This window comes from Vanacampus margaritifer, chromosome 14 (assembly GCF_051991255.1).
Source record: "Vanacampus margaritifer isolate UIUO_Vmar chromosome 14, RoL_Vmar_1.0, whole genome shotgun sequence".
NCBI lineage: Eukaryota > Metazoa > Chordata > Actinopteri > Syngnathiformes > Syngnathidae > Vanacampus > Vanacampus margaritifer.
The window spans coordinates 16484519-16508022 of NC_135445.1; the positions used below are offsets into that span (position 1 = coordinate 16484519).

Below are 23504 nucleotides of genomic sequence, written 5' to 3' on the forward strand. Positions count from 1 at the left end.
AACAATTAAATATCGTAAAATAATATGATCTAATATCGACTCTGATTAGACAGTGACCGCAGTAGCCTTGTATTGGAACACCCTACAGTATAATGTAATCATTTCCTGAAAATGCAATAATGTCTCAATGTAATAACATTTGCACTTAACTTGATCAAAAATATAATAAAACACAATAATGTAATAATTTCACCAAAACGGTCATTAAAAAAAATCCTGACTGATATTGCAATAACATTACCAATAATGTAGAACTTTATTACATTATTGGGGATTTGTCACATTTTCAGGTGGGTCTCTATTTTGGTGATAAGTGTTTCAGAGTTGTGCATTTTAACACTGTCTGATTTAAATGGAGGTCAGTGTTGGAGTTATTTGAAAAAGTTCATTCCTTTAGTGTTAAACCAACTCTGCGGCGAGTTAGTCAAGGTAAGCTCCGCCTACTTGATTAGAACTGCTGTGCCACAAAGACTTCTGGGATATGATATATTGTATGATAAAATAATGTTATGAGGGATTACATTAGTGGTAAAAATGTTATTACAATATCAGTCAGGATTTGTTTATTACATTATTAGTGAAAATATTACATTATTAGGTTTTATATTACATTTTTGATCGAGTCAAGTGTACATTTAATTACATTTTCAGGAAATTATTATTGTGCTAAAAACTGCACTCAAAGGTAGTACACCTACACAAGGAACTTTGTAATTGGTTGGTTTTAAATATAGTAATAATAATAAGCTGTATTGTATTGCAATGATTACATATAAACATTTGCAAAATTCTCCCCGGAGAAGCTGACAAATTAGTTGTTGAATAAACCAGATACATTGGGTGACTAATGCTTATAATGTCAAAGGAATTGATGTCTTCTTCTTCTTATTGTTATTATTATTATTATTATTATTATTATTATTATTATTGTGTGTTTTTAACTGTATTAATTGTACATGAAAAATAATGAAGTTATCAAATTAATTCTGGCCTAATTGCGACCCTTTTGATGATAAGTGGTTAAGAAAATAGATGTATGGATATTAACTTTTTACAGCTGAAAATGGCTCAATGAGTCAAGTATCCCTTTGACATGTCCAAAAATAATTATATATTTACAATAACCGACTACAAATATATTCGTTTATCTATCTGTGTCGGTGATGTACAGTGAACAATTAAATGCTCTTCCACTAGATCAGAGGTCCCCAACCCTGGTCCTCAGGGACCGGTATCCAGCCTGTTTTCCATGCCTCCCACAGCCAACACAGGTGATTCATATCATCAGCCAATCAGCAATCTCTGGAGAAGGCTGATAACGATCTCCACCTGTGTTGGCTGTGGGAGACATGGAAAACAGGCTGGATACCGGTCCCTGAGGACCAGGATTGGGGACCTCTGCACTAGATGGCAGAAGATGCAATTAGCCTGTGTCCACCTGTTGCTATTTAGACAAGATAATTAGTCATGGCTTCTTCCAAGTTTGTCAGTATAATCTAAATGTGTGGGCATATTAATACGAGATTGTCATTATTTCAGTGCACATTTTTGGGGCATTTTATCAAATGTAAAATGTGTGCCTTGGCACAATTAAGGTTGGAAAGCAAAGCAATATAAAGTTACTCTTGAGTATTGATACCTTTTTAAACTTTAACAAAAAGAAAATGTATACGTTTTTGAAATACCTATTGACCTGGAGCCATGAGGTATTCTGATCAAAGTAGGCTAAAACTCATTCACATGTTCCTATTATCGGCTGTATTTCAATTTGTTGTATTTTAAACTTTGCAAGATTGAAATGAAAGCAGTGCTTACTTCTGCCTCGCTCCTTCATGAAGGCAATGAGCTCCTTGTAGAACTTGAAGTCGTCTTCATAGGGCTGGGCCTCCACCGTGATGTTCATCTCCTCCTTCAACTTCAGATAGATGCCCTCCGAGAGGAAGTAGTGCGGCCGGTCGTCATGCCTCAAGTCGTGGAAGATGACCACGGCGCGGGACGTCCAGTTGAAATGCGTGTGCAGCATGTTGGTGAAGTCCCCGAGCTTGGTGGTGGACGGCCCGCTGCGCACGATGGTTCGATACTCTTCGCGCTTATCGAAGCCGTACGCGGGTCCACCGGCTGTGATGAGCGGCAGTTTCCAGTGGGATGCGAAGCGCCCCACGGAGGCGAGCGGGTACACGCAGCCGGGCCCGAAGAAAGCGTCCGGGCGGATGTAGAGTTTGGCGTCCACGGCCACCACCTGGGCTCGGCTCTCGGCGCACGAACGCGCCGCCGGGTCCTCAGTGCTGTAGTTAAGGATGTTGATGGAGCGGCCGAGGAGGAGCCCGTACTTGCCGTGGAGATCCTCGTGCGCCATGAGGATGGCCGGGAAGACGCGCGGCATAGCCCACGGGTACTTGTCGTGGCTGTCCGGAAGCATCACCGCCACCGTTATGTTGCTTCGACACGCCGGGAGAAAGCAGCAGGACACGGCCAACAACAGGCAACATCCCAGCGCCTCTCTGCAGCCCATGACGCTCGTCCCAAGCGGTCAAGTACGGAACCGGTTGGAGAAACGACCGGCTGGGGCCCCCCTGACGCCAAACATAAGTCTCCCTTTCCTTCTGCTTACCTTGCGCCGTTCTCCTATGTTTCCTCAAAAGTCACTCAAAGTCAGCAGTGGCGTCATATTTGTATTGTCGGTCAGGCTGTGCCATGCGTCTGCGCCGCGCAAATCCACGTCAAAACGAGTTGATGTGCACCCAAAGATGGACTTCTCCGGCGCTGCGTTGGCTTCCAAATGATGGCGTGTGGGAGAGTGAGAGCATCCATCCAGATGACTTCAACTTTAATGAGAGCAGCCCTCATACTGCTCGGCCCCCTCACGTCATACACTGCAAGAAGTACAGTGACGGGCTGCCATGTCAAATAAATCACAGTTCATCCAATCGATCATTCTATTTAACTTAACTAAAACACGTGCACAAATAATCAGATCTAAACAAAAATTGTGATCAAACATACAACATTTATTTTCAAATACTAATGTACAAGTTCACCTAAGCGATTCACTTCACGTAAATAGCATCTTAAAAAGAACTATCACATTTTGGACATGTTAGATGACAACAAAACTCGCTGTAACATAAAATATACTAGATAACGCTCAAAACGATTCTAAAACATATTTTTATTTTTGCAGTGTATAACTCCAAAAATGGTCGTGAGTCGCCCCCTCCCGGTCATCCATCGAAGTTTTGCAGGATCTTACCTAAAAATGTAGCGTTGTTGTCGATTAAAAGCTAAAAAGACCCCCCCCCAAATATCCATCCATCCATCCATTCATTTTCTTGGCCGCTTTTTCCTCACAAGGGTCGCGGGGGTGCTGGAGCCTATCCCAGCTGGCTACGGGCAGTAGGCGGGGTACACCCTGAACTGGTTGCCAGCCAATCGCAGGGCACACAGAGACGAACAACCACACTCACATTCACACCTAGGGACAATTTGGAGTGTTCAATTAACCTGCCATGCATGTTTTTGGAATGTGGGAGGAAACCGGAGTACCCGGTGAAAACCCACGCAAGCACGGGGAGAACATGCAAACTCCACCCAGGAAGGCCGAAGCCCGGACTCGATCTCACGTCCTCTGCACTGGGAGGCGGACGTGCTAACCAGTCAGCCACCGTGCTGCCCCCCCCCAAATATATCCTACTTAAAAAATATATATTTCAGTTATCTTTTTCATAAGTCATTTTGACAGTACACCGGTAAAATAGGAAAGATAGCCAACGTGTTTACAGTTGAGTTGAGTAATATAGGTTCCATTCCATTTATGTTTAAAGAGGTATAATTTGTTGCAAAATAAATAAATATTAATTCTTTGTTATATATTTAACGATAGGTCACGGTGACACTACACAAGCATAATTCAATTATTTGTGTGACAATGCATAACATTAAAGTAAAGTCTGGGTACACATAAGGGGGGGAGAGACACCTGTACCTCATTGAAGGCTTCAGACCAAACTGATTGCCTAACTCGTGTCGAATTGAGCTTGTTCCTGAAATAAATATATAGGGGAGATATTATTAACAGATAGTTGAAATGTATGTTCAAAGATCAATGATTTCCAAACCCCGATTCCAATGAAGTTTGGACATTGTGCATAAAAAAAAAATCAAAATCCTTTTAAACCTATAGTATTCAAATACACTACTAAGGCAAAATCTTTAATTTTCAAACTGATAAAGTTTTTTTGGGGTGGGGCAAATGTTCACCCATTTTTAATTTGATAACTGTAACGCATTCCAAAAAAAGCATTTTCAAACAGAGGACACTACTTGTTGAAGCTTTGTATTTGGAATTATTTCCCATTCTTGCTGATGTATAACTTCAGTAAAGTTCAGTTGCTCAGAAGTCCAGGGTCTTCATTGTGACAGTTTGTGCTTCTTAATGTGCCACACATTTTTCGGTGGAGACGGGTCCGGACTGCTCTAATACTCGCACTATTCATGCTGTTGTAACACATGCATAATGTGGGTTGGAACTGTCTAACTGCAATAAGCAGGAACATCCCTGAAAAAGACGTTGCTTGGCAGCAGATGTTGCTCCAAAACCTATATTGCATTTCCGCATTAATGGTGCTTTCACATATCTGTATGTTATCGTGACGGGGATGCTCCTCAAAAAACCCAATCATGACACTAATGTGGATGTTAACCTGTGGAATGTTTCAATAAGGTGTTTTGACCATTCCTCAACTTTCCTTGTCTTTTATTGCAGAGGTCCCCAACCCTGGTCCTCAGGGACCGGTATCCAGCCTGTTTTCCATGTCTCCCACAGCCAACACAGGTGATTCATATCATCAGCTAATCAGCAATCTCTGGAGAAGGCTTATAACGATCTCCACCTGTGTTGGCTGTGGGAGGCATGGAAAACAGGCTGGATACCGGTCCCTGAGGACCAGGGTTGGGGACCTCTGTTTTATTGATCCTGTCCCAGCTTTTTTTTTTTAAACGTGATGCAATTGTTACATTCAAAATGAGAGAATATATATCACTTTCTGTTGCGTGTAGCTTGAAAAAGATTTGCAAATAATTAAAATATGTTTTTATTTACATTTTAAACAATGTTCCAATTTAATTGGAATCAGCGTTTTTACACTTTTATAAAATAAAAGGTGAGACCGTTCAAGTGCATTACAAACTTGTATTTTAGTAAGATGCTAGGCTAACATTCTTCCATTTTTGAACAGGAATGAGGACATTTAAACTTTATTCACCTTTTCATAACCAATTTTGAAGCTTCTTTGAGGAAAGAAATTAATTACAGAATATAATTTATTTAATTTAATATAGAAAGAATTATTTAGTTCTGTGTACATACAGCCAGACAAACACCTGCACTCTAAGCTATACAGCTAACAAATTGTGTTTTGTTGTTTTTTAATAGAATGGTCAAGTCAAGGCCAAACAGCAGCAGTGAATCAAGTCTTTACATCAACACATAATCAGAAACAGGGAAGCTACACTCACTGGCAGTTCATTAGTTACATCTGCCAAACATATTTCCCGTGCAAGGTGAGTCTCAAATTCCTGTCTTTGAACGTAATAATGATCCATTTTTAAGTTTTTAGAGAGGTATCAATTTAACCAAGTTTATTATTGTGGTATGGTACACTGGTGGACTGCATTACACCAGAGCTAATACCCCCCCAAACAAATCGAACAACGATTTGTCGTGTGAAAAAATTTCACTTCTAATCCGACAAAACCACAGGTGCATTTTTTGGGGGCCGTTATTAGCTAATTTAGCTTGTCCCCATTGTTTCAAGTTATCAAAACAGATACTGTGTATGGTTGACAATGAAACTTTCATTTGCACTTTTTATTTTTCTGCTCAAGTACATTTAGACACATTTACACAAGCCATCTCTTCATTTAACTGGAACAGTGTACATTTGCATTCTTATACTTTATTATTATATTACTTTTAGGCCCAATGAAAGCTCATCAAAGATCTCGATACCACGGCTGAAAGAAGCAGCCACTGGGCACAGCATGCTGTTTTGGGCTACTAAATGACCTGAACATCTTGGTCCTTTGAAAGCCACCCAATCAAGAAACAGTTTTTGCCGATAAAAAGCAAATGAGACCCAGATTAATTAATTCTTTGTTTTATGCGCAAAAACACACTTGCCACAAATTGTTTGACTTATAATAAAAAAATAAAAATGAGAAAACGATGCTAATAATTTTAATGGCTAGTTGCACTAAAGCAATACTTCTGAATAAACACTTTAATATCGGGTTCAAAGGGGTTGTGGTCACAAACATGGGTCGACACTCGTCATCATGTGCTTAAGAAAACAGTAACAAACGCTATGATGAACTGTTACATTCGCAGCTTTTGGAAACACACATGCGCTAATGACAAAAAGTTAGGGGTATTTACTTTCGAGGGAAGTTTCAGGATGAACCTAAAATGCAATATAAGTTTAACAGGCGAACTTAATTTGACATTCTCGCAACTTTTGAATGCACATGTGTAACTGTTCCATGTTTCAGTACTTTTTGCACAACTTGCCATTCACCTCCTGATTGTGCAAAAAGTACTGAAAGATTGAACAGTTGGATATATGCATTCAAAGGTTTAGATAAGGTCAAATGAAGTTTACCTGTAGAGGTTAAAATGCACGCATGGTTCATCCTGAAATTTTAACCGAAAGAGAAGATTTTAGCTATTTAGCTATATATTAGGATAACAAAAAGATATATAACAAATCTGTAATATCACACACAGTAGGCCCAATTTCCCAATAGACTTAAATAAAGCCCAAATGTAATGAATTTGCCAAAAGCGTGTTACTGACATGTTCAAGTTTTTGGTCATTAGCTTTAAAAGCAGATCTTCATTCTTCACTCTTTCAACCAGTTGAGCAACTGAGGGGTGTAGTAGGTGATGATAATGTCAGCACCTTAAAAACAGGGATGACAGTCATTAGTTACAAGCCTGACAGTAATTACAGTAACTTTTATCACACTCGACATGTTCATGTCCGATACACATCAGTCCAGCATATACCAATAATTGTGTTCACATAGTAATAGTTTCTCACAGGATTCTTCACTTCTGTCTTTGGATGATGATGAGGATTTGGATTTAGAAGAGTATAGCAGCATGATGAATACTGTTGTACAACACATCAGTCTCTCTATTTAAATGACGTTTTGGTTTTGTCTGACTTATTTAAATAACAAATTGCACACCAATCGCCAATCGAATCACCAATTCGCTTTTTCTCCTAATTCATTCTGGCTCAGTGCTTACTGCTTCAATGCCTGAAACGTGTTACATAATGACTGTGGCTTTAACATGAGCTAACCTGCCCTGCGGAAGGCGGTCATGGCCTCCATCACAGCAACTCGCAAGTCAAACGCTCCAGCTTGCGCTCCATGCCACATCATGGCAAACTCCCCCGACACATTATAAACAGCAAGGGGATGAGCGGGGAACTGAATAGGGACAGAACAAAAATGATTACTCACTACATCCATGCATTGGCGAGTGACGTACAACAATATTTTTGAATGTTTGAGGAAAATGTTTTCTTTTATTCAAATGCATACATTTTCACAAGCTCGCCAATATGTAAAACAGGGCTGGGCATAAATTATCATTTACCTAACTATAAAAACATTGTTTCAATGTATTTATAAAAAGATAAATTGCTAATCTTTCCTACATTAAGGATTTTTTTAATTTATTTTTTTTACTTAATGCTAGTCTCTGTAGTATTTCCAATTGGAAGGAAAAATGTATGTTAAAAGTCTCATTCCGTCTGATAAGTGATGAAAACGAATTGCAAAGAATTACTGTTATTCAAATTGTATTCACCATCCTGTTGGGTGGAGTCAATTCAAAGTCAAATTCATCCATTGAATTGAATTGAATTCAGAATTTTGCCCAGCCCTGATGCAAAACAGTGATGCTGCTCAGTGCTTATCATTAAAACAGACCTTGTCCTTGACTTCTCTCACAATGTCCAAATATGGCAGACCTGGTTTCACCATTAGCATATCAGCTCCTTCTCTTACATCTCGCTCCTAAGACACAGAACAGGATTACTCAAACTTCACCTTACAAACTGCAAAATGTACACACATGGAGCTAGGAATTGCCTTTCGAGTCAAAACTTTTGGATGCACATGTCCAATTGTCCAATAATTTAAAAAGAAATTTAGCACAACTTCCTGTTCCTATTCATAATGTGTTTTATTTTGAATTTCCAGTACATCCACTTCTATGCTTTTTCTCACTCTCTCTCTCTGAGAGTCTAAACCCAGTGGCCATTTCACTCTGAAGTCTCGCAACGGTGAGGCACTATTGATCAATTGTTAGGTCTTTTGATCTCATGATTAGTGTTGTTCCGATACCGGTATCGGGGGAGGCTCCGATACTGCATAAAAACAGTGTACTAACAAGTAACATGCCGATATCATTATTTCTGACGCTAACATCGGACTTTGGATGCAGCATCTTGTGTCTTGCTTGTGCACGACATTCACTGATGTGTGACGTGTTCATTGCATGTCAAGCCAAAATATCCTATTGGCCCCTGAATGCTCTGAACCAATTAGTGATGCATCGAATATGGCAAAAATATGCATTTTCGGATGTTGTGGTGACGCAAGCAAAAAAACACATACAAAAACCCGCTGCAAACAAGTGTCTGTTTGAATTAAACACCAAACACGGGAGTGATTGTCCGTTTTGCTGCTCGCTGGCGTTTTATGAGTACCAGCAGCTTCAATGTGCACACCGGAGAAGGAGAGGGTCGCTTGGTAAACTATGTCGAAAAAGAGAGCGCTGCCGAGTACTGCACTACAGGTGAGCCACTCTTTCTCCTGCGGCGCCTTCCTTTTTTTTCTTTGATGAAAGCCCTTCGAGCGTTTTTACTTTTTCACTTGCATTCTGGTGGTCGTGCTAAATACTTTAGCTAATGTTAGCACTATTGCTATCAACAGTTTTAAACAAGTAAACACTATCTCATACAGATCTGTACAGGACGCCGTGTGTGACTTTGCAGTCCGTTCCCAAAGCCGATTGGCTGGTGCGAAGAAATGTATTTATTTTTAAACGTTGGTGAATTTGTGAATGTGCCGATTTTAAGTGCGCCGCACCGTGTCCCGAAGTACTGTACATTGACTATAAAGTGCAATTGCACCGCCAGAAAATGCTCAGTTGCGACCCCGCGTTTGGTGTTTAATGTAACATTCGCCAACATGTCTCTGATGTCTGTGGTGTGGACGCATTTCAATGTATATTGTGCTTTGTTAAAATGCCCGTGCTAAATAGGCCTAAATATTTTATAATAATATTATAATTTTTGGCAGAATTTTTTTCGGCGTTTCGGTTTTCGGCCAAGCATTTCTCATTTTCGGTTTCGACCAGAAAATGTCATTTCGTTGCATCTCTAGAGCCAATAGCAGGGCAGCTTTTTCATGTTGAAAAAGAAAACTTAGTTATTGGTACATGCCGATACTGCAAAACTGGGTATCGAAATCGGTATCGGGAGCCAAAAAACAGTATCGGAGCACGACTACTCATGATGTTAATGTTGTGAATTGAATGATGATGACGGTTTAAACACCAATTCGAATTTATTGTTCAAGTCATAGATCAAACACCACCAATTTGCCTATTCAGCTCCTTGCTAGAGAAAAGTAAGTTGCCCAAAAATGACTGAAACACTAAACGGCGGGACATGTGCTCTCAAATGTCTAGAGAAGGTCAAATTAAGTTCACCCGTAAAAGTTATAGTAAATTTTTTTGGGTTACTCATGAAATGTCTTTTTTGTGTGTTAACTTTTTTTGTGAGTAGTGTAATAACTGTTATTTACCACAGCTCGGATGGCAAGCCCTCTCGCTCCAGGAGGGAGTTGGTAGCATCGCCTGTCCCCAAATGCTGGCTTGGACTGTGCAGCATCTCTGCATAGACACCACTGGAAGTTTCACTATTTCCTAAATGTGAACCGATTTGATTGTGTGCCTTTACTTACCTGAAAGGTCCATAATAACATGAGGCAAACTTGGCGCTATAGCTTAGCACTGACACCTACAGAAAAAAAAACAATGTCAATCATTTGCATTTTTGTGAAATAATTTTGAAACTTATGTAACCTGAGAGGAACACTTATTGCATCTTGCGAGGATCAATAGGTCCTGTACTCAATCCTAGCAAACAGTATACTGTGATTTTGTTTGTGATACTCTTTTATCATTGATTTTCACCTTTAGCTGGAAACCACAGGCTGATCTGAGCACAAGGGGACCTTTACTTGTCCAACTTACTTTGTTTCCCAAACCATTAGCAAGCAGCGCTTGTTTTATGGCCCCGACTCTGCCATCCATCATATCAGAGGGAGCAATTATGTGACAACCTGCAGCAAAACACAAAAAAATGACTTTTAATGTTGATTAAAAACAAAAAAAATATTTCTCACTATGCGCCCCAATCTGTGTACATTTTTTCTTGTTAACATGGTCAACATGTTGTTTTTTAGCTCAATTATCAGTGTTCCCATGTGTTTCAATCAAGTCAGAGGCCTTATGATATTCAGGAAGTATTCTAAAATCCCATTACTAAGATATTTAGGAAAATTGAAATGAATTTGTGCAACCCAAACACATGATTTTTTTCTTTAAAAAGCTTTAAAAAAATTTTTAACTGTTTACCGGCTTTGGCGTAGGCCAGTGCTACTTCTGCCAGTCTCAAACAGCTAGCATCATTGTTCAGTGAGCCATCTTCATTCAAGATACCTGGAAGAGAAATGAATATACATATAAATTATATATGCCAACTAGACACTTTATTAGGTACCCCTGAACCAGCAACATACAAATATATATTTTGTTAACCCAGTCCTGTAACTTTTCTAAGAAGGTGAGGAATATTTGGCTATTGGGGGAAATTTCTGCATTAACTTAAAATGTCTAACCGTTGAGAGCTACATGCATAAGTTGCTGTTCTCTAAAAAGGAGTTGAATGGCCAAATTCACAATGTTTTTGTTGTTGTTGCACAATGTTTTGAGACAATTAAAGAAATAAAACAATATCTGCAACCCTTAATCAGAGTTCTTCACATTACTATAACATATTTTACTCCAGCATGCCTTGAGATTTGATTGAACACTGCACAGATTCAAGACACTCTGTGCCGGATGCAGCAAAGAAGCCCCAGAATTGTGAAACACAGCCTTCCGCGTATTGCACAGTGCTGATGCCTGCCAAAAAGCTCCAGGTTCCAAAGTGCATTCTCCCATAAACTCTGTGTCTTGTCAGTATGCGCTTTGGCAAATTCCCATCTCATCGAATGTAGTTATTTCACAAACCATTGTGCGTATTTCTTTCTTTAATAGATGGATACAAACAATTCTGTCAAAGTATATGTTCTGCGTGTTATTTTTGTTCCACAAAATATTGCTGAAGAAGGTCTATCATATAAACAGGCACTTACCACAGTGTCCGTGTATGGTGTACGGACACAAGCAGACGTCACATGCCACCAGCAAGTCAGGGAACAAGGATCGAATCTTCTTCACGGCCATCACGGCTGGTGTGTCGTCTGTGTCTGCCCCTGACCCTATGTCATCCTAAGGCACAAAAGATCAGCGTGTCTGAAATACATTCTGACTTAACTTAATGAGCAGGAATTTTGCTTTATACTGCAACTTCCATCTCACCCAAAAAATGACATGCAACATATATTTTACATGTTACACTATATATGAATCCCCTGCATAAACACTTAAGTCTTTAAAAAGTTTGAATTATTTTTGGTCAATGGGCACAAGTAAAAGAGTTACAAAAAATGATTCAGTCCATATATTAGTGCTAATTACTTCCAAATACAGTGGCACTTTTGGTTTATGTCCTTGCTCTCCTTGTAGATTCACTATACATACCTTTGCTATATTTGCGGGCACCCCAAAGATCAGCACACATTTTAAGCCATTCTCTACAAGTGGCTGCAACATTCCCTCCAGTTTGTTCACCCCATATCTATGAAAGGGAATACATGAGAAGCATAAACATTAAACATGGAACATGATTGATTACATTCCTTCAAGTACTTATTTAATTAATAAAAAGGGTAGGACCAGGCTAGGAATTTGACAACTTTAGTCCTCTAACTTGCTGAATGTATGCAAATAATATTAAATTATCTCTAGTAATACATAATGCTTATTCTAATTTTCCAGTATGTTTAGGCAAAGATTTCCAACAAACTAGATGAGAGAGAATCAACAGTGCTGATTTGTTGCACCATAGTACTATAGTGCACTCCATCATGACTCAATTGTTTCAAAACAGTTAGTCAACAATCAATTCCAGATAACCAAGTTCTTAACAGTCAATGAATCGGTTTAATTTATTATTATTATGCCCCATCCATATTGTGAGTGCAAGTCAACAATCAATTCCAGATAACCAAGTTTTAACAGTCAATTAATCGGTTTAATGTATTATTATTATGCCCCATCCATATTGTGAGTGCAATTACTGCATTCTTACCTAGGCAAACCAATTAAACCAATGGGTCAGTGAAACTATATGCTTTGATAAAAAATGACTAAAGGCTGCAGTGCAAATATCAAAACAATCCAAATTAACAATTTGAAAAATTACACTGTTCTGGAGTTTATCATCAAGTTTCTCAACAGCAATATCACCAGTTTGAGTATAGCACATGCTCATCTTATCTGTGTCCAGAAACAGTATTTAGTGCTCGATCCACCCTGACTTAAGTCTTTTTTTTTTATCTAAGGACAACACCCTTCATATCAGTTGCCGTTTTTGCACAGATGTTCCCCCCCCCTATTATGTGCATGGATGCGAAATGCATTTAAGTCAGGAAATAAATACTATCTGTGTTTGGATTTATTTATTTTTACCTGGCTTGTCCAGGTAGGCTACCAATAGGCTCCACAGCATCAGCATTGTCTCTAGAAGAGTGGCAAAGAACATGAAGTAACACAAAAATAAATACTGTCCCGCATTATGCATTCATCGAGTTGTAACATACAAAAATTCCCAACTTCCACACTTAAATTTGCCTTCAATTTAGTTGAGGGAAAAATGTTGCCACTTACGTGATGAAAATTGGATAGATTAGGTTTTCTGCTCTTATATCTGTGGCACAGGTCTGCCAGTATCTGAGTGTAGGGTGGAAGTAGCCACTATGAATGATGGACTGAGCTGGCGTCTGCATCTTGACCCTGAGACTGACAAATATACAAAAAGAGGGACGTTAATAAGCAGGAGACATATTGTGAATGGCCCATGAGTAGAGTCACCTCATGCACACCATTGTCCTTCATCACGGTTCAGTCAGCGTTAAATTGACCAAGCATGCGTGATGCTGCTTCTCCAAACAACAGCTCACACATATCTCAAGTTAATAAGACTTTAGAATTAATAAATAATCATTTTTGAATTGATTTTGTGACTTTTAAACATGCTGGGTAACATGAGGGCATTTGTTTAATGTATTATTGACATCACATCAACTACAGCCATCAGAATTGCACAATTGTTGCCAACATAGATATTAGCTGTACAGTAATTGTACACAAGAGAACAAGTAGATGTACACGCATACATGCAACACTAACAATTTAACAATTCATATGGACTTAACAAAAAGACTATTTATATATTGCTATCAAGACCATCACTAAGTATAAAAACAACACGATAAATTAACTACGTTGTAACATTTTAATAGATTTTTGACATTTTGATACATAGTTTCGGGTGCGTTTGAGGAACAGCGGGAAAACTCAAAAGAGTAGTCACCTTGGCCAGAATTTTTTTTAACATATTGCAATGTAAAGAAGACGTCGACAGAAAAGTAATAAGAATGCAAAAGTTAAGCGTATGCTAATTTGAAACTGTACTTACCTGAAAGAGAAGACAGACAGCTCTCATACGCGTAAAACACTCCTTCAGCAAAGTGACTGGTTGAGTTTCTTCTTCAGATTCGACTCACAGTCAACACTTCGCTAGTCATCAACTACCGCCATCTAGCGACTTGACGTAGCAAAAAAACAAAACAAAAACAACCATGGATATCCGAATAATTACATTGTGATACGTACCGTATCGTTATTAGTCTTGAATTAAGTTTGGACGTCACAACATTGGGCTACTTGATGTGACGCCACGAGTGAGGTTTTCTTTTCGGCCACCATACTATTAAATCGTATTCTCGCGATGTTGCCGAAACGGTGAGATGAAAATGACGATGCTAATGGCTTGTTAGCATTGTGGATTGTCGCTTTTACTACTTCGCGACATGGAATAAAATTACTGGGCTTCTATTGAGGTATAGTAATGTGGAGTCACAAAACTACGTTTACAAATATCTTAATCCACAAGTTATATGTATCATTCTGGTGTCTATATCATCTCTGGCAATGTGTTGTTAGCTAGCTACTATCAACGTTAGGCTTCAATGTTCAGCAATCGGCTTCGATGCTAATGTTTCGATACGACATAAGTTGATCTTGCTGACTTGGAAAATGACATCTTCATTAAATAAGAGTCCGATTGTAAAATATTTGTGTAGCGTCAGTCGATGTTGCTTTACTTGGTGGAAATAGTGAAAGGCCCTGTCCTCTCTTTTTAAAGTATGTTGATTTTTATTTATTTTTTTACCCCACTAGGCGTGTTTCCTGATATCCAGAAACTGAGAGTATTTCTTGCATCAGGTTGGATTCAAAGATGTAGCCAAAAGTGAAGTGTCTCATCCACTCGCCTGACCAGACACATTTGGCAAGTCTTAACTCCTCGTGGGTGACATCTACTCAGGGCTCCAGCTGTTCTCCATCAGTCCACCTCTGACTGAACATCAAGATTCCTCCACCATGCTGTTCTCTTTGCGTGAACTTGTCCAGTGGCTCGGCTTCGCCACCTTCGAACTTTTTCTCCACTTACTCGCGTTGCTGGTCTTCAGCGTGCTGGTTGCCCTACGAGTCGACATGTTCACCCCCATGTTAAGCTGGTGGCTGGTGTTTGTTCCCCTGTTCGCCGCTGACGGTCTCAGTACCTACTTCACGGCCATAGTATCCATCCGGCTTTACCAGGAGAATGAGAAGCGCCTGGCAGTGTTGCGACTGCTCTGGGTGTTTACGGTGCTCAGCCTGAAGCTGGTGTGTGAGGTGCTGCTGTGCCAGAAGCTGGCGGAGCAGGAACAAGCCAGGGACCTTTTGTTCGGCCTTATCGTCTCGCCACTGTTCATCCTTCTGCAGCTGCTGATGATACGAGCATGCCGAGTCAACTGAGGAGGTGGTTGGATGTTCTTTAACACTGCAAGGAGCGTTTTTCATCTGCTGTTAAGAGATTTAAAGCCTAACAAGGTTGTGTGCTTCAGTTTGCCTCTTTGGCATCTCTTTTTTTTCGTGAACATACAGTACATGCATCATAGCCCCTTGTTCTATGGCTTGCACCCATCATTTTTTATTTGTGTCTGTGTTAATTGAACCAAAATGAGAAAAAAAACTTTCACTGTGTGTGATTATTTCATGTACAGTACTGCAAAATGTCTGCTGTATTATGGAGAAATATCTGTCTTTGTGTTTGATCAGAAGTGTCCCTGCCAGCAAATCAAGCATAATTACAATATTCAATGCTAAACATTTGATTTGCTCTTTGAGCTGAAAAGAAGTAAGGGAACAGGATATAACAACAGGTTGGATTTTCATCAATTTGGGAGTTATTGAGGATGTGGAACATAATAGTGCCTCTTCATTGTGCAATCAGTGATAGACAATAGGCTTTGCACATAATATATTAGTGAGATACAGTGGAATCAGGAAGATGGCATGTGCAGTTGCACCAGAAATGTTTTTGTCAAAGAAGTTGACATGAGACTTTGAGAAGTTTTATTTTTTGTTTGCCTGTTGCCCATAAAGGTGTTCACACGAATGACAACAATGTTGAAGCAGCTGTATCTGAAACTGTCTGCGTTTTGTTTTGTTCACATACCCCCTGCATTCAGTTTTATCTTATGCTGTGTGTTGTGCATGTATTTAAAGCCTTATTTGAAGGTCATCTCTTGAGTGAAAATGTATGTTCTGTGTATATGTCGAATTGGGAAAGAACTTGACAATATATTTATGTTGTTTTATTATTACTGCAACTTTATCTGTATATAAGATGTAAATAAACCAATATTTAATCTATTTTCTTGTATGAGAAAATACAGGAAGTAACTAGGCCGAATGGAGTCAGGTTTTTTTTTTGCCACAGGGAGGCGCTCCTGGCTTGCTGGTGGAAAAAGGTTCTTGTGTTTACTCGTGCCAAATCCATGTTTTGACTTCCCATAAAAGATGTAAAGTGGTCAGCATAGTATTCATGTTCAAATGAAAGAACAGTGAATTTGTAATGGAATATTAACACTGATATTAGGTCACTTTGAAATAGGTTTCTGACACTGTTTTATGTTTATATCCATAAATAAATTTAAAAACAAGCGACTAGACAATATATGACTAATAAAAAGCACAAGCACCAGATGTAATGATTTGTGACTGGGATTTCCCTTTGAAGGTAATTGAAAAAGGTGCGCTCTTCGCGTGCTTGGCTCTTTTGTCATTGCGCTCATTATGCCACAAAAGGCTTGGTGATGAAAGTTTGATGAGGTACAGTAATCTCTTGTGTGCCGTCCTCACGGTGCTGATTCATACAAACCAATCCCCTTCTCAGATCACGTGTTTTCTTCAACCGGATTATCGACAGGTGGCATCGGTGACAAGTACTGAATGAAGACGTACCTCCACCCAGCGCTGGATTATTTTAATTGATTCGTGAGCCATTTTATTAAATCAATGGCCTTTACTGTTTACGTCTACTTGAGAGAGGAATATTAGTGCCCTAGCGCATAAACAACGATAACGATATGTTTATGCAGCTACAATTGTACCATATTTATGCACTCTGGTCTTTTTGTCTCTTGGTTTATTAAACATGATCAACAATCTGCAGTACAGATTAAGAACACGTTTAATGTTTTCTCACAGGAAGAGGTCAGGTGTACATGAACGCCACATCGTTTGATTGACAGGTTTTATTGGCCCAGTCAACAATAGAAATGGGAGTGGTTTGCGCCACAGTGACGAATTGGGTGTGTCTGCAGGACCAAGCAGCCAATCAGGAAGAGAATAGGAACCTATACGCTGCTGCGGAGAGGCGGGGCGGCGTTCACGGGCTGTGGAAACCGAGCGAAACTACGGAAACGGTGAGATTAGAGAAAAGAAAAAGAGGGTGGAGAGAGATGTGTGGGACTGCACTGTGAACGATACTGCAGGTACAGTCGGACGCAGGTTACGTAGCCGGATCGGGCCGCGGCAAGCCCGCATTGAATCCTGCCTCTCTCCTCGACACCCCTTTCACCCCCGCAATGTCTAGTGGAGGAGAGGTAAGGTACGCCCGCAAGGAGACCGGGCAAGAGAGCCCCAGGATGCCGGCCTGGAAGCGAGAGATCTTGGAGAGGAGGAAGGCGAAGAGCGGGGGGACTGGAGGCGTCGCTACCACGGAGAATGGCGCAGGTGGGAGTCCAAAACGCAGTAACGGGGAGCAAACGATTAACGGGGGCAGCGGTGGCGTACCTAACCGAGACGACGCGCACACCGGGCGGAACTATAACATCACGGCGGCCAGTCAGCACTTCGCCAACAACAAAGAAGCAAGACCGGTGGACGCGCAGGGGACGGCTAGAAGTCAAGTTGACGGACAGGAGAGCTTGGTGCTCCAGGAGAGTCTGGGCCCTTTGGAGGAGAACCCATTCATCAAACTGGAGAAGGAACGACGGAGGCGACAGGACCGGGAAAACGCCGCTCGTCCGATCCAGCATATTTTGGAGCTTTATGGCAACGTTCCTGGTATACGGACTATTAGAGCAGAGAATATTCTCATAATCGAGTCGGATCCTAATTACGTTCATGACGGCGAAGAAGTAAGAAGTCCTACTTGGCAGCAAAACGGTTATAGCTCTGTGAATGATCTCTTGGACAAGAGAGGGAATGCTGTAACTGAGATAAGAGCCAAGGAAGTGGTCATTTATGACACCACGTTGAGCAAGAGTGAGGAGAACTTGAGCACCCTAGGTCGCCCGAACCACAGAGACCCATCATATGAGGCAGGTGAGGGTCAAGGGATGGTGAGCCGAATTCTGCAGAAATTTGATTGCAACTATGGAAAGCTACAGAAAAAGTCTCACAGCACAGAAAACCTGCTGGACCTGGATGGAAGTGTGGGCAGAAGGAAGAGAACCTGGTCCAAGCCACAGCTGGACCTGACGCCAAAGCCCAGAACAGACTGGGTCAAAAGCCTGAGCAGCAGGCAGGCCTCACAGTCTGTCCTTCAGAGTTCTCCCAAACCAAAACCACATTCACCCGTACTTGAAACGGGCAGCCCCCAGCACAACGTTGAATCCTCTAAACCAGTGTCATCCTTTCGCCAGCGTCTTGAAGAAAGTGGCGACCGCGGAACGACAGTCGCGCCGAGGGATGAACCAGACAGGGCCCGCGAGGTGAGCCCTGAGGTCACCCTCAACTCTAAGGTGCCATCAACGCAGAACCAGTACACCCTCTCATCTAAGGTGCTGCACACATCACCTGACTTTGAGATCCGTCCATCCCCTAAACCAGACCTCTCTCAAATACCTGACGGAGATATTCAGGCTCGGGCCCTGGCAAATCTGCGCATACAGTCCAAATACTCCTTTATGGTGATTCCCAAGCGACATCTCGCAGCCTCAATTGAAAGTGGCCCCGCGGCACCACCCAGTCCAGCTAAAACGTCCCCTTCTCACAAAGTGGCAGAGCAGCCTGTGTCAGGAGTGTCATCTTCTCACATATCTGCACCTGCTATAATGCTCCAAAGACTGAAGGATGCAAAAAAAACAGAGGAAAAGCCCCATTTATTTCCTCCTGTTGCCACATCTCTTACGCCCTCTCAGAATCTGTCACCATCTCTTACCACCCTTTCTCCACCTGTCCTGACTTCACCTCCCACTTCTCCAGCTATCCCATCATCACCCACTTCTTCCCCACGTTCCCTCTCACCAGACCCTTCACCCCCATCCCCAATTGTAGCCACTCCTATAGAATATCTCCCTGTCACAAACATAGATGACATTGACGTGGGACCCCCGCATCGCGCCCCTGCACACAGCCCCACGGTGCCGAGAAGGAAGGGGAACACTTTTACGGTGGTGCCTAAACGTCGGGTAGAGGCTGAGGTGAAACCCAGTTCGCCCGAACCCCAGCAGGATCCCTCAAGTGACGCATCACCTGGGTCCACGCCCCCTCAGGCCCCGTACACTCAGCTGGGCACCCTGCTCAAGAAACGTTACCCTGCTGTGGAGGAGATTGAGGTCGTTGGCGGGTACCTTTCCCTCGGAAAGTCCTGCCTCTCCAAGACGGGCACCCTGGGCAAGAAGGTATGAGAACATAAACATTATATAAGCACAACACGTAAGAACAAATTACTATACTTGTTTTATCTCATGACTACTACCTGAAATACAAACTAGTGCTGAACAATTTTGAAAAATTATGGAATTGCGATTTAATATGCAATTGTTTTTTTAAGGTCCTCTTTTGCAAGGTTCTAATTCAAACACATATGTGGCTTTCACTAAAACATTTCATGTTTTATAAAACATAATGTAAACTTGTGGACTGCACTTCTTAAGCAAATGAAGACACGACATAAATATAAAATTTACATAATTATATTGAGGAAAAAAAAATAGGGATGTGTGTGTACCGATACCAGGCATCGGTATTGGGACGATACCTTTTCTTATTTGAAGGTACCGGTATCATGAACGGCCACCTTCTTGTCACTGTTTAATGATCAGGAACTAGAAATGAGAAGAAAGTAAAATTGCCAATAAATTCATGTAATTTTAAGGAAATATGCTATATTGGGATATAGAGCTATAATTATCATTGTGTATTTTATTATTATTATGTATCAAATGTACTAATTGTGTTTGGTAGGGCTGGGCGATTACGATTTTAATCATTGTTAATCAAATAAATTTAACAAACATTTATTTGAAGTTTTCATTTTTTCAAAATAATTCCTGTGCAAAATGTTCAGACAACAATAACGTATACTGATTGAAAATCAGTTTTATCTTAAATTTAACATTCATAGTTTGTGCTTAAATGCCACAATTAGGTAGTTGGTAGCTATTGTAAACATGTCTTGTACACCACCCATCCAGCATTCTGTCACTTGTGCAAAATTACAACTCACAATAACCTTTGGATGTACCAGACCATAAGAACAACATCTTTTAATAATCCAGAACACAAAACTCGATTTCGCGAATTAGCAAATTTTCAACTATTACATTTTTAAAATAACAATAAATCCAATTAATTTGATTGATTGCTCAGCCCTAGTATTTAGTACTTGGTATCAGTGACTACTCAAGAGTTGAATACTCATACTTGTATTGGTCTGGGAAAAAAAGTGGTATTGAACATCCCTAACAAAAACAAGCACGACCAACCAAAATGAAACTGTTTATATATATATATATATACAGTATATCCAAAGTGCAGCCTTTGCCATTTCAAAAATTGCATTCTATTACATCCCAATGTTGTTTTTTAGTTCGATTAATTGTGTAGCCCTAATACAAACAGTATTTATATGCAGCTGGAATAGCTAATAAACAATGTTGAATATACTGTACAGTATTCTTCTTCTCATATTGGGGCATTAAACTTTCATCTGATTTAAAGAAGGGTGCCACACAGGAAAGACTCTTGTTGCATTTCCTTCATCCCTGTGCAACCCATCCTCTGGTTGCTCAGGGTTGTGCCGACAATTTCAAATCTTCACTTCCCACACTTGACTTGCCTTTTGCCGCAGAGTGTAGAAAGGTGTGTCCTAAGTCACACATAGCACTTTTTTTGGCATAAGGCCCTGAAAAGCAAAAGCTGGCTGCGCAATCTCATTAAACACCGTTCTTCTTTCAGGAAGCATTCAGGCAGAAGCCGTGGAGTTGTTTTTTAGATTTGAAGCTCAGGTATTCATGTCATATAATGTATCATAATTAGATGATAGCAACGTCTGCTTCTTGTCTGGTGAGAAGCTTGCTAGTAGTAAGTGTTTAGAAATTATGTCTGGAAGACATTTAATTGATATTAATGAGTTGTTACGGGAGTTTACGATTATCAGACAGTTGCATCACTCGATCAGCCGGCACGCCGAAGATAATTTTTAGCATCGTTCTATGTCACTCATGTCTGTAGTTGAGCTCAATGTTGCATGGTGAGGAAGGAAGCTGTAACCATGGCAATATAAGTTTAAGTTTAGACGTGACCCCGAGTCTCTCTATCATCTAATGGCTGTTTTTTTTCCTCAAAGCACAGCAAATATACAGTTTTCTATGTATTTACTACAGTTGCATCACTTTACTAATCGGTTTGTCTGCAAATAGAGCAAGGCGGGTTGTCTCAGCCTCTCAGACGCTGACCCGCTTTAGCGTTTCCTTGACCCGGCATGCTGTAATCCTCTGCTTTCCAATGGCAGCCTCTTTACGAGCGAGGAATTACAGTAAACGCATCCCGCCCACTTGTTTTTGTATCTGTTTAATTGGAACAAATGGAAAGCTTGTGCTCAAATCCAATATGATCCATCTTTTTTTCCAACCTCATTGTTCACTTCAAATTGTCTGTGAGGTTATCATTTTGAGTTATGGCAAATTTAAAGGGACAGTGTGTATTATTTAGTGCCATGTACTGATGACTAATAATTCCTTCATTTTAAACACCCAATATACATTTTAACATTATGTAATGTTCTATCACATCAACGTACATGTTTTGCCACCATCTTTCTGCTACAGATACCCGAAGGAGAAGAACTTCACAAACGTAGTTAGCCTCTGGTGGTAGTTGCAGCTCGTGTCGGACCCAATGGGTCAAACTCCGCTTACCTTCCACAGATGGGGCCTGCAGGTGGTCGTCGCTGAGTCCCTGAGTCATTCGGGCTCCCATAGCTTGTCTCCCTCTGCTTTGCTCTCTCTAGCTTTTGCTAGCTTCTCCTGCTAGCCGCTCTTGTTAGCCACCCCGGCTAGTTCTTGCCAGCTACTTTTGCTTGCCACTCGAGCTAGCTCCTACTTGCCGGGTTGCTCGCTTGTTGGCTCACTCCAAATAATAATTGGTAGTAATATTAATGGCACTAATGTGGCACCGTAGTGCGCATGCTTAAATATTGTTGCATTATATTAGTTCACCACTACTAGATGGCATTAAATAATAAACACTGTACCTATAATATATTTCCATAAAACGTAGTGATGAGAGGCTGAGGATTTTATCTCCATTAACTTAGCTTGTATCAGGTGTTCAGCCTTTGCTCTTTGCTCTACTGAGTGCACTTGCGATTCATGGGATTGTGCTGTAATGCTGTTGTTTTTTTTAAAGACACATTTTGTATTTATGCATATGGAAGCATTTTGGCCACATTATTAGGATTAAGATTAAGCCAAACCAATATTTAGACATCATCACTGCTGTCATTGTCACGTTCTCTTTCTGTTGGCTCTCTTGTCCTGTCTTGGACTGCACAAGCAATTACAAAAGCATCAAGGCTCCCTTTGACCAGTATAATTTGTGTGGAATTTTTGTTCATCACAGCCTTTGCGTTAAAGCAGCCTCTGAACATTGCCTCAGCTGAGGTCTCTGGGTTGGGTTGTGTTTTTCCAGTAAAACCAACCTTTTTTTTTTTATGAGGCTTAAAGAGAATGTTCCACACATTATGGGCTTCACCAAAGTAGAACATAAGCTTTTCGTGTACATTTTCCAGAAATTATATCCGTCCACATATTGTATCCAGTCCTGCTGTACACGCTGATCTTAACCAAATAAAGCAGTCTGTGTGGAATGCTGGCCCAGCTCACAATGTCTTGCTTTTTTATCCCTCCACGAGCACCACCCTGCTTTCGTTCTTCTCTTTACAGTAGTAGTTAATAAGGCCTGTCCCCTGGCTTCAAGCTTCCTGTGATCTTCTTTTTATTGGGAAGAGAAGCTATGTAGGTCAAGTGCAGCTCCTTGAACAACGACATGCTTGCGTTTGCATAAAATTAACTTGGGCTTTCTAATGAAATTTATAGGACAGGATTCAGTTACTTTCCAGCTACGTATTATTGATTGGATGGCGTTTCCACAATTTTTTCCTCTTGTGGTTAAATGATGTTGAGATGCATGTGGGAGTGATAGACCGGGTGGAGTGGTTTGGTTTTAATGTTTTGCTTTTGTAGGCTGGTCATTGCGGGAATGAAGAGACGGTCATGTTTGCCAGGACAAAGTAATGAGTAAGAAGAATGCAATAATGTTGCACAGCCTTGGTTTAATTCTAGTGTTGTTGAGTATTTATATGGAGAATTGTATTTTACAGTGAAATGAAGATTTAATTTTCCAGGAAAGCTGG

General features: G+C 40.6%; 4 protein-coding genes across 4 annotated transcripts in view; 2 read left to right on the plus strand and 2 right to left on the minus strand.

Annotated features, from left to right (window-relative positions):
• npr2 (natriuretic peptide receptor 2) overlaps positions 1–2827 on the minus strand; it is a 66163-nt gene extending 63336 nt beyond the window's left edge. Inside the window, exon 1 of the mRNA XM_077585702.1 lies at positions 1816–2827. Coding sequence (XP_077441828.1) covers positions 1816–2512 — 697 coding nt within the window. The 5' untranslated portion in view covers positions 2513–2827. The remainder of the gene's footprint in view (positions 1–1815) is intronic.
• A 3006-nt stretch (positions 2828–5833) lies between these two features.
• alad (aminolevulinate dehydratase) lies at positions 5834–14845 on the minus strand. The gene is made up of 13 exons (XM_077586113.1): positions 14703–14845; positions 13947–14075; positions 13136–13267; positions 12938–12988; positions 11948–12044; positions 11500–11635; positions 10718–10801; positions 10334–10422; positions 10042–10097; positions 9883–9970; positions 7999–8085; positions 7365–7494; positions 5834–6956 (listed from the first exon to the last, which is right to left on the minus strand). The coding sequence occupies exons 3-13, from the start codon at positions 13252–13254 to the stop codon at positions 6898–6900; spliced, it is 996 nt and encodes a 331-aa protein (XP_077442239.1). The 5' UTR covers positions 13255–13267; positions 13947–14075; positions 14703–14845; the 3' UTR covers positions 5834–6897.
• Positions 14846–14911: 66 nt separating this feature from the next.
• tmem203 (transmembrane protein 203) lies at positions 14912–16228 on the plus strand. Its single transcript, XM_077586114.1, has one exon. The coding sequence runs from the start codon at positions 14912–14914 to the stop codon at positions 15326–15328; it is 417 nt and encodes a 138-aa protein (XP_077442240.1). The 3' UTR covers positions 15329–16228.
• A 1033-nt stretch (positions 16229–17261) lies between these two features.
• tprn (taperin) overlaps positions 17262–23504 on the plus strand; it is a 35022-nt gene continuing 28779 nt past the window's right edge. The window contains exon 1 of the mRNA XM_077586112.1: positions 17262–19488. Coding sequence (XP_077442238.1) covers positions 17446–19488 — 2043 coding nt within the window. The 5' untranslated portion in view covers positions 17262–17445. The remainder of the gene's footprint in view (positions 19489–23504) is intronic.